Here is a 10616-nt window from a genome sequence, read left to right on the forward strand (position 1 = left end):
TGGGGCACCGGGACCACCCGAAGCAACCAGCAGCAGCAAGGATGTGAGTGAAGAGCAATGGCCCATGAGGGTCTTGGTGAGGATGGGTTCAGGCACCCTGTGGGAATGGGGTGGGATGTGGGGACCCCGCGGGACCAGGAGCTGGCAGGAGGGTGACGCAGGCACCTCCCAGCCCTGGGGCTCAGCAGGCTGGGGCTGGGCTCACACCAGTTTCTCCCATTAACAGGTGCCATGAGCGGATGCTGTGGGGTCCGGGTGACCCAGAGAGGATGCAGAAAAGCCAAGGCTCTGTTGGAAGCATGGGCAGGATCCCTGCGGGTGCCCTTCCCATGCCCAGGGTAAGGGTTGGCTCCCTCCTTTCCCATATACCCAAGGCTGGAGCCAGATGTGCCCAGGGGATCCCCTGCCCCACTGCCAAACGGGGGCATGGACCACAGGATCACACCCCAAGAAGCTGGAAGGATACAGAGATGCTGCTGCCAAGCCCAATGCAAAGGGAGGTCTGCAGCCCAAGGAGAGGAGGAAAAGCTCCTGTGCATTAAAGGTGTTGCAAGCCCCTGGCCTGGTCTCCCTCGTGCTGCTGGTGTTTGAGCAGAGCCTCAGCCTTTTCCTTTCAGGACCCCCCAAACCCCTGCGAGACCCCAGTGTCTGGGGCTGTTTCCTTCCTGCTTGTGTCTCCCCAGCCCTCTCCTTCCCTGCGGCAGGAGGCGAGGGATGCCCCAGGGGTCCCAGCCCTGGAGGGGACCATGTCCTGCCCCATTGGGCTGGGGGGAGGCAGGAGCTGGGGTTTGGCCAGTGTGGGAACAGGCACCTCTCACCTTACCCTCGCTCCTGCCTCTCCTCATTCCCACCCCACGCCTGAGGACTGGGTCCGGCCCCACTTTGCTGGTCCATGGTGGGGTGGGGACCCTGCTGGGTGGGATAGGGTGGGAAAAACACAGACCCAGGAGGCACAAAGGTGTTCCTGGGGAAGCAGACACCGCTTAAACACAGTGTGGGTGCCGTGGGGCTGGGCCCATGGGTGCATGGGAGGGACCTCCCCAAAGCCCTGCTCCGAACCCCCCGCACGTGCTCGCCCGCCCGCCACCGGCCCAGACACCCAAATATTGAGCCCTACATTAAATTCCCGGCGGGAAAAGGCTGGGAAGGAGCCGGAGCACGTTCTGGAGGGAGCGTGGCAGTTTGTTATGCTAACCGAGGGGGGCTCCGCTCAGGGGATGTGTCGGAGAGGTCTGAAGAGCAAGGAGTTCACAGGCCCTCTCCTTTTGTCATGCTAAAAGTGCAACACAGAAAATATATACAGGCAGCTGCTCAATGGAGCATGAAATACAAGTGATTTCTCCGGGAGCCCTGGGTAATGCGATGCAGCCCGGACAATGCCCGGCGCCTTTGTGCAGAATGGGAAACTCATAGGGGGGGAATGGGCACAGGCTGGCTCCTGGCATGCAGCTGCCTCCAGCAGCGCCCAGGAGGTGGCAAGGCCCCAGGAGCATCCTTGGCCGTGGTCCTCCGGAGGTGCCCTGGATGCAGGAATGGCTTGGAGGGTGCCACGTGGATGCCAAGCCCCGGCCCTTCGAGGAGACGTCCCCCCTGGTGCATGTGGGGGCTGTTCTGGGCCTGGCACCCCCTCGCTGGGTGTGGGACCGGGGGTCCCTGTTCACTGCACATCTTTCCTGCAGCACCGACACCGCCGTCGCGGCAGCTCCCTTTGCTGATGCTAATTCGGGCATCGCGGCAGGAGCGGTGTAAAATCAGCCCTCAAAGGGGCTTTTGTGTCCTGGGGGAGGGCGGCGGGGCTGGGGGTGCTCCGAGCATCCATCTTCCACCTTTCCCTCCTTGTTTTGTGTCTGAAAGCCGACGCCGTGGGGGCTGCGAGGATCCTGAGGCCCTGCATTCGTTCCAGAGAGGCAGAGCAACCAGTTCATGCAGACCCACAGCAAGGACTGGGGGGGTCTGAGGGTCCTGGGGGTGGCAGGACACAGGCAGTGGAGGTGATGGAGAGGGCTGCTTCCCTGATCCCGGCTTGGCAAGGAGCTGGGGGCACTCGGCAGCCAGGACCGGGCAGCTCTCAGGGAACTGCAGGGGTTTTTCAGCATCACAGCCCGAGTTCAACCCCCCTTTGGCTCCTGGGTGCTGTTGGCATGAGAGACACCATGGGGGCTGCTTGCCCAGGCAGTGCTGGGGGTGCCTGGCAGCGGAAGGGACGTGGTACCCCAAGCCTGGGTACCCCAACTCAGGGGATGCTCGGGGCATGGGCGGAAGCGACATCTAGTGGGAAGCGCATCCCGTCACCTGGGAGATGGATATCCATGGCAACCCCTCGGGGCCAGCACCACCCTGCCTGGACCAGGGGCCCCCACCAGCACCCGCAGAGCCCCCCATCAGTGTGAGCTGCTCACAGGGCTGCCACAGCCCTAAATAGCCCTGAGCTCAGCCAAAACGCCTGCAGCCCCCCGCAGTGATGTGGGTGTCAGGATGAGCTGCACCCAGTGGGCTCTGCCCAGACCTGGTCCATGTCCAGCTCCTCCAGTGCTCACAGGGAGGTGCATCAACGGGGGGATACAAGCAGGAGGGAAGCTGGTTAGTCTCACAAAGAAGATGTGGGCAAAAGGACATGGCAAGAGAGATGGCTACAGCCTGCCCCATGGCAACATGCAAAGGATGAGCCTGGTTCAGCCAGTCCTGAGCCCTGGGTAGAGGAGGGTGGGGAGGCCACAGGGATCAAGCTGCTGACACTCAAACCCCTGTGCCCTCCTTTGCCCCCCAGATGCAATGCCCGGGGGCTGCGTGCAGGGATGGGTGCCATAGAGCCTCAGCCCCTGGGGCCCTTCAGATGCAAACCAGCCCCATGTGTGTGCACATATACACGGAGGGGTTGTATTAAGGTTGTGGCCATGGGGAGCTACAGGGATGGCTTATGATAGGGCCAGTGCAGCCAGCTCCAAGAAGTACCCATCACTGGCCAAGGCTGAGCCTGACAGTGCTGGTGGCAGCACCTCTGGGATAACAGAGCTAAGATAAGGGAAGAAAACCTGCAGTGGAAAACGAAAGTGAGACCATGTGAGAGAAGCAGCCCTGTGGATGGGAACAGAGGAGGAGTGTGAGGAGCCCTCACCTGAGGAGGAAGGAGCAGCAGAGACAGCGTGTGATGAATTGATCACAAACCCTAACCCTAACCCTAACCCTAACCCTAACCCTAACCCTGTCCCTCTACATAGCTGGCAATGGAGACTTTGGGAGTGAAGCTGAGCCAGGGAAATAGGGAAGGACGAGGGGAAAGGGTCCCAAGATTTGATTTTGTTTCTCATTATCCTCCTCTATAAATTAAACTGATTTCCCCAAGTCGGTAACTGCTGAGTGCCCTTAGCTAGACCTGGGAGCCTTTCCTTGTATTTTCTCTCCCCTGCCCAGCTAAGGAGAGGAGTGACACAGCGGGTTTGGAGGCGCACAGGGCGTTTAGACCATACGATATATACGGTATCATGTGTACGATGCACAGATATGATTTATGACAATACCCGATGGGGAGGCCCCGCTGGGGCAGCGCAGCCGGGACTCGAACCCGCGGCCCGGGAGCCGTGCGGGAACCACAGCTCCCAGGAGGCACCGCCAGCGGAACCGGGCTCCGCGGAGTGCCCGCCCACCCTCCGGTTCTGCCTTTCCATTGGTCTATCAGCTGTCAATCAGAGGGAGAGCGGCCGCTGATTGGCCGGCGGGGGGCGGCGGCGGCGGGCACGCTTCCTGCGGCCGCCTTTGCCCTGACCCCAGCATGGTGAGAGCGGGGCCGGGGGTTGCGGGGCCGGGGCTGTCCCATGGCAGGGACCGGGGCTGGGGGAGGCCCCAGTGCCGGGTCAAGCCGTGCGGGTGTGCCCGGGCAGGCGGTGATGGGGGTGCAGGTGGTGGTGACCCTGCTGGCCGCCAGCCTCATGCAGAAGATGGTCCCGCACTGGTCCTTCGCTCGCTGGCTGCTCTGCAACGGCAGGTACCTGGCGCGCCCGTCCCGTCCCGTCCATCCCATCCCTCCCTGCTCCTCACCGGGGGGCCCCCGCTGACTCCCCCTGCTCCCTTCCAGCCTGCACCGGTACAAGCACCCCTCGGATGAGGAGCTCTGCGCCCTGGCAGGGAAGCAGCGCCCCAAGGCCAAGCGGGACAGGTCAGTGCAGCGCGGGGCTCTGCAACAGCTCCTATCAGTTGTGGTGGTGATGGAAGTCACCCCGGGGCTGCAGGGGTCCCCGGGCAGCGGCAGCCTCATGCGGGCTTGGGGCTGGTGACAAGGAGCCCCAAGCTGGGGATGTGCCACCACGCAATAGCCTTTCGGCACCGTGGGACACAAGGGATAAGCCAGCTCCTTGATGGTTTCCCTTGCAGGAGGATGAACGGCATGATGGAGGACAAACCCCTCTCCGTGCCCCGGGACATCGACCTCCACCTGGACACCAGCCCCATCACTGCTGTGGATGCTCTTGGTACCCCCCCTGTGCCCCCACTGGTCCCTCTGCGCTGCCCTGGCTCCCTGCAGCACGGTGATGTGTCCCTCTGCCACACAGTGCTGCGTTATTTCCTGGACTACCAGTGGTTCGTGGACTTCGCTGTGTACTCCACCGCCGTGTACGCCTTCACCGAGGGCTACTACTGCCTGGTGGACCCCCAGAAGGAGATGAACATCGGGGTGCTCTGGTCCCTGCTGACGGTTGTCTTCTCCATGTATCCTTGTTGTGACTTTTGGGGTGTGATTGTCAGCACCCGCCAGCTCCAGGCTGCTGGTGGCAGGAGAGGGAACTCCCTAACCTCGGCTTTTCCCCATTAAGAGCCAGTTGAGATGGAAAACTTCAATATATGGATTTACAAAGCACTCAGTGATGAGCTGTAAAGGTGCCCAATGAGAACCCCCCTGCAGGGAAGGTGGCACTGGCCGAACGATGCAGATGCTCTGTGATGTGCTAATGAGCAGGGGGTCCTGCTGGTGTTGGTCCTGAAGCTCCTGGTTTCCTTGACATCCTCCCCTCACGCACAGCAAGGTCTTCTTCATGGTGATGCGCCATTACTTCCGCTCAGAGGAGGGGGGCGAGCGCTCCGTCTGCCTCACCTTCGCCTTCTTCTTCCTCCTCCTCGCCATGGTGGCCCTGGTGATCCGTGAGGACTACCTGGAGTTTGGCCTGGAGCCCGGTGGGTGAGAGGGGCTGGGGAGAGGCGGGCGGGCACTGCGGGGCTGGGGACACCCCACTCATGGGGGTCACTCCCTGCAGCGCTGGCTGGAGTCAGCACCAACCTGGAGAGCATCCTGAAGCAGCGGGGCTGGGAGTGGACGTGAGTTGATGGGGAAATGGGGTTTCCAGGAGGTTATTTGGAGGTGCTGGGGTCACTCCTGCATTACCCCCTCCCTCTGCAGGCTGCCCGTTGCCAAGCTGGCCTTCAAGCTGGGGCTGGTGGCCCTGTGCTCCTTCCTGGGCGCCTGCCTGACCTTCCCAGGGCTGCGCCTGGCCCAGACGCACCTCGACGCCCTCCGGATGGCGGCCGACAAGCCCCTGACCCAGTGGGTGAAAGCTGCGGGTGGGGAAGGAACTGGGGGGGGGGGTGTGTCAGTGCTGGGAGCCCCCCAGCCCTGTGGCTGCAGAGCACGGAGGTTTGGTGATGGGAGAGGGTGGAGGAGCCACGGGTGAGGACCAGTCCCTGTCTGCGGAGGGATGGAGGGAGAGGGGGAGTGGCTGCACGGGGTCAGGGATGGCTTCGCTGCAGGGTCCTGCTCCACGGGAGTTTCCTGGCGCCCGTCCTGGTGGTGGTGATGTGGATCAAGCCCATCTCACGGGACTTCCTCCTCCACGCGCCCATGGGCAAGCAGACAGTGCAGATGTAAGTGTGGCAGCAGCAGCAGGGCCAGCAGTGCCCCAGCATCCTTGTGTCGAGGGGAAACTGAGGCACGGGTGCCCAGGTCACCTCCTCCAACACCAATAACCCCCCATCCTCCCCACTAACACCTCTGCCATCAGACACCCTCTGGGGCGCAGGGAGGTTCTGGACCCCACATCCCCCTGACAGCCCCTTGCTCTCGGCCCAGCATGTCGGACTCTGCCTACAACACCGTGCGCCTCTGGAGCATCGTTGGCCTCTGCCTGCTGCGCCTGGCTGTCACCCGGCATCACCTCCAGGCGTACCTGGGCCTGGCCGAGCGCTGGGTGGAGCAGATGAGGAAGGAAGCCGGGCGCATCCCTGTGCTGGAGATCCAGCGCAAGGTCTGCCTGTGGGAGCTGGGCTGGGAGCGGGGTCCTGCCACCGGCCCCCCGCTGATCCCCACTGCCCACAGATCACAAGGATTTACTGCTACGTCTCCGTGGTCAGCCTGCAGTACCTGGGACCCATCATCCTCACCTTCCACTGCACGCTGCTCCTCAAGACGCTGGGTAAGGACATGGTGGGATGTGGGAACATGGGGGGGCTTAGGAGGGGCAGGATGAGACCTAGAAGTCATCCTCAAGCCATCGGCATCCCTATGCTCTCAGACCATGGTTTGCAGCTGGCATGAACATAACGCATGCAGCGAGTGTGCTGGGGCGCAGCCACCGGCCGCAGCGCTGTCCCCTCTGTCCCCCAGGGCACCACTCGTGGGGGCTGTACCCGGAGCCCCCTCCCGTGCCCGCGGCAGTGGCGGTAGCCCCGCGGCGCCCCGGTGCTGAGGACGTGCGTGCCGCGGTGGAGCAGGTCACGGCCGTCCTGGGCGGCATCTTCACCCCCCTCTTCTTCCGCGGGCTCTTCGCCTTCCTCACGTGGTGGGTGGCCGCCTGCCAGGTTGTCACCAGCCTCTTCGGCCTCTACTTCCACCGGTACCTGGCAGCCTCCTGACTGGGGGAGCCCGGGGGGTGCCGGTGGTGCCGGGGTGCTGGTCCCTTTGCTCCTGCCTCGGCTGGCTTCCCCCTGCACACAATGGGGATGGTTCTGCTGCCGGCGCTTGGAGTGATGGGGTTTACACCTCGGGGCCAGCGTGAGCATCGCCTGCTCCTGCCACCGACCACCACCGTGCCTGCTCCGGGTCCCTCCAGCCCCTCTCCCCTTCCCTGGCCCCGGGTGGTGATGGAGGAGCCAAGCCCTGGAGCTGGGTTTGCTGCTGCCTGCTCTGACCCGACCTGGGGACAGTTCTGCTGCTGTGCTCCCCTTGACGCAGCGGTTCCTGCCAGCCCTGGGCATTACGTGCTGGGCAGAGGGCTCCATGGGCATCGCATGGTGGAGCAGCAGCTTGTGCCAGGATGGACTTTGGTGTTTGCTCTGCTGCCCGTCCGCCTCCATTGGCTGGGGGGGAGTGTATTTGTAGGGTCAGTGCTCTGGCCTGCAGGGCTGGAGCTCCTTGGGTCATCCTTTGCTCTGTGTGAAAGCCTCAGGCTGGTTTAGGAATAAAGAAGTAACCCAGAGACTTCTTTGCCAGGCTAAAATCTGCTGCTTTGTTGGCACTTTGCAGCCCTGAGCCCCTCGAGCAGGGCAGGGGTCCCACGGTGCGAGGGCCTTTGGGTGGCTGAGCAGGAACGCCCCAGATGTGTTATTGCAGCAAGGGGAAGAGGTCGATGCTTGACCACACCATGCAGCCCACCTCATCAGAGCCCAGCTCCGTGCCTGTTCCGGCTTCCCCACCGCTCCATGGGTGCAGGTCCAGCTGCATGAAAAAGGATTAACAGGTCTGGGCTGCTCAGAGAAAGGGAGAGGGGCTCTGATCCTATTTGATAGCCTTGTAATGGCCTTAATTCCCTTTCGCTAAGGGCTGGGGTGAGAAGGCAGCTCTCTGCCCGGTGTTAACGGGGCTAATCCCACCACCTCCTCCGCCTGCTTCCCCAGTTCCCAAGATGTAGACCCAGTAAAAGCCCTTTTTTGGCTGAAAATGGTGGGGAAAATCCCTTTTTGCCACCAGTTGGAGCCCAGAGCAGCAGCACCACTGAGCAGCATCACTGAGCAGCACCATTGAGCACTACCATTGAGCATCATCACTGAGCAGCACGGGGCCAGGAGCAATGTGGCTCCAGCAGCACTGCCAGCGACCCACGGGTGGAAAGGTGCAAGGAGGAAGCAATTGCCCCCAGGCTGGGATGAAGGGGACTGGCTCCAGCCCACAGTGTCCCATTAAAGCCAGCCCCGCTGCCTTGATGGCTCATTTATCTCATCCTCCTTCAGCATGTGGCCGGGCAGAGCAGCAGGACGGTTGCTAGGGCCTGGGGTTGTGCTGCATGCAGACACGCAGACAGTTCCTCCCCAGAGACCTGCCCAGACGTGACCCTCTCAGGCAGGGACAATGACTGATAGACTGGGCAAGAGCAGGAGACAGAGCCACAGGCACTGCGATTGGAACACATCAACCGCAGGGAAAGGCCCCCCCTCATCTTCCCCTGCCCAGGACTGTTTTTGCTCTTTGCATCTTTGCTTTATTTAGAGCATGGGGCAGGTTGGGCCCTGCAAGCGCCACAACCACGAGGCTGTGCTGCTACAGAGGCTTTGCACCAGGGTTTGGATGGGCCCCAGGGTTTCTTGGGGTGACCCATGCCGAGCCCTGCAGCACCTTTGGCTCCTGCACATGGTGAGCTCCCAGAGCTCATCCTGTGTGCCCGGGCAGGGAGGGAGCAGGGGGATCTCCACCTCCCCTCAAGGAGATGCCCTTGGCCCCATCACTGCCTGCATCCTGCAGAGCTCTTCCTGCTTGGAGCAGCAACATCTGGCTTTAAACTGGCTTGAACCTGCCCAAGGGGAGACTGAGCTGAGCTCTTAGGCAGAAGCTCTTCCCTGTGAGGGTGCTGAGGCGCTGGCACAGGGTGCCCAGAGAAGCTGTGGCTGCCCCATCCCTGGCAGTGCTCAAGGCCAGGTTGGACACAGGGGCTTGGAGCAAGCTGCTCCAGTGGAAGGGGTCCCTATAGCAGGGGTTGGAGCTGGAGGAGCTTTAAGGTCCCTTCCAACCCAAACCAGCCTGGGGCTGTGGGCAGGTTCCTGCGGGAGGGCTGGGACCTTCCAGCCCCGCAGCACCGCATCCACAGCGGACACGAAGCGCAGCAGGAAGCAGGGGAAGCCCCAAGAGCCGAGCAGCAGCCGGGGAACGAGGGGGGGGGGTCCCCAACGTGGGGGAAGGCACCGGGCTATGGCTGAGCCGACAGTGCCACCTGCTGCCACCGCGCACCCGTCCCCATCCCCATCCCCTGCTGCAGGGACAGCGCCTGAGCCCCCTCCGAGCTCCCCACTTCCCAAAGCAGAGACCGGCTCCATGTGCGGTGGGGGGCACAGGGAAACCCACAAGCTGCTCCCCTCTGTTTGCCCCAGGCACCCCTCAAATCCAGCCGGATGTGCCAGCCCCAGCCCCGCACAATAGGAGAGAGCCATCCCCCAGGAGCCCACCAAGTCAATGATATATTTTTTATTAAATATACATCCTCTCTTGGCACAAATCTTCAAATATATAAACATCATATAACAAAGTGTCTTCACTGCAATAAAATAGAACTCCAGATCCAAGAAAAAGCAGTCAAAATCGACCCACACGCTCACACACACGCAGGGATGGCGAGGACAAAAGGCAATGGAAGAGTGTTTGTGCTGATATATGCATAGACCACACAGTGAGCAGCGCTGGGAAACCTGCCTCACATGGGGAGAAGGGGAGGAATCAGCCCCTACAAGAAGAAAGCCAGGCTGCTCCATAGGAAGGCCACCTCCTCCTGTGGCCCAGGTAAGGAGGGTCCATAACATCAGCCCTGGCTCTCTGCAGGGCTCAAGGACCCAGCCAGGCACTGAGGAACTGATGTGGGAAGTGTCCCACTGCATTCCCCCCTCCTCCTGCCCGCCCAAGGCTGGCACCAGACTCACTTGGCGTTGCCACAGTGCTCAAGCTCTGTTTCATGCCTCATCTGCTCCTGTGCTAAGGACACTGAAGGGTGCAGACTGCAGTCCTAGGCAGAAGGGGGCAAGAAGTTCACAACGTACCACTGGCTTAACACAAGCTATGTAGCTGCTTTTGGAGAGCACCCCCCGAGTACCAAAGCTCCACCACACAACCCAGCTCATGGCTCCCGGTGACTTTATACCCCAGGAGGCTGCAGTTCCTCTCTCCATCCTGCCAACCAGCAGCCAGCTCATGGGCAGCTCTGGCTTCCTGGGGCGCTGGCAGGGGTCTGCACAGGGCAAAGAGGCTCGCAAGAAGCCAGCTCAGATCCCACCCCTCACACATCCAAGCTCCCCAAGTGACCCTTGGAGCCCCCCAGAAGGATGAGCTCTCCCCAAAACCCGTACCCAGCAAGCAGCCACTTCCACAGAGCACGTGGGCATCACTGGAGGTACCGAGAGAGGGAACATGAAGGAGCAGCAGCATTTCCCAGCTTGTGCTAAGGGAAGGTGCTAAGGGAAAGCGAAGGCGCTGGGGCTGGACCAGGAGCTCAAGATCCCATCACTTTGTGCCTTTGACTTCTTGTCTCCCCAGGCAAGCATCCCTTGCCTGGGAGGGGGAAGCTGAGCTGGGCTGTTTGGGCATCATCATCAAAGCTGCAATTTGTCATTTTGGATGCATTTCATTGGACCTGATTTTCTCCAAGTGCTCGTGCGGGACTAAAGGTGCAGAAGCAGGGAGGGAAGGAGAGCAGAGGGGGGACAATAAACGCACA

The 10616-nt window shown here is 61.7% G+C and overlaps 1 protein-coding gene across 2 annotated transcripts; it reads left to right on the forward strand.

Annotated features, from left to right (window-relative positions):
• The first annotated feature begins 3709 nt into the window (after window positions 1-3709).
• Window positions 3710-6911, forward strand: TMEM161A (transmembrane protein 161A). 2 transcript variants are annotated; one of them, XM_061356404.1, is made up of 12 exons: window positions 3710-3772; window positions 3879-3982; window positions 4073-4153; window positions 4369-4466; window positions 4548-4704; window positions 5015-5166; window positions 5247-5307; window positions 5390-5533; window positions 5737-5850; window positions 6056-6230; window positions 6337-6398; window positions 6590-6812. In XM_061356404.1, exons 1-12 carry the CDS (start codon window positions 3770-3772, stop codon window positions 6669-6671), a joined length of 1233 nt encoding a protein of 410 aa, XP_061212388.1. In that variant the 5' UTR covers window positions 3710-3769; the 3' UTR covers window positions 6672-6812. The 2 variants fall into 2 exon arrangements, with proteins under 2 accessions (XP_061212388.1, XP_061212309.1); XM_061356325.1 differs by lacking the exon at window positions 3710-3772 and having other exon boundaries at window positions 3844-3982; window positions 6302-6398; window positions 6590-6911.
• The last annotated feature ends 3705 nt before the right edge of the window (window positions 6912-10616 follow it).

This window comes from Neopsephotus bourkii, unplaced genomic scaffold, assembly GCF_033783945.1.
Source record: "Neopsephotus bourkii isolate Nb327-2 ecotype Australia unplaced genomic scaffold, CSIRO-AGI_Nbou_v1 NB_2, whole genome shotgun sequence".
Classification (NCBI taxonomy): Eukaryota; Metazoa; Chordata; class Aves; order Psittaciformes; family Psittacidae; genus Neopsephotus; species Neopsephotus bourkii.

Bases quoted from the DNA above. Each gene is read 5' to 3' on its own strand.
- TMEM161A (XM_061356325.1), top strand. From the start codon at position 3,885: ATGGGGGTGCAGGTGGTGGTGACCCTGCTGGCCGCCAGCCTCATGCAG. The intron at 4,705-5,014 runs GTATCCTTGTTG...CCTCACGCACAG, and splicing joins CTGACGGTTGTCTTCTCCAT to CAAGGTCTTCTTCATGGTGA. The intron at 6,399-6,589 runs GTAAGGACATGG...TCTGTCCCCCAG, and splicing joins GCTGCTCCTCAAGACGCTGG to GGCACCACTCGTGGGGGCTG.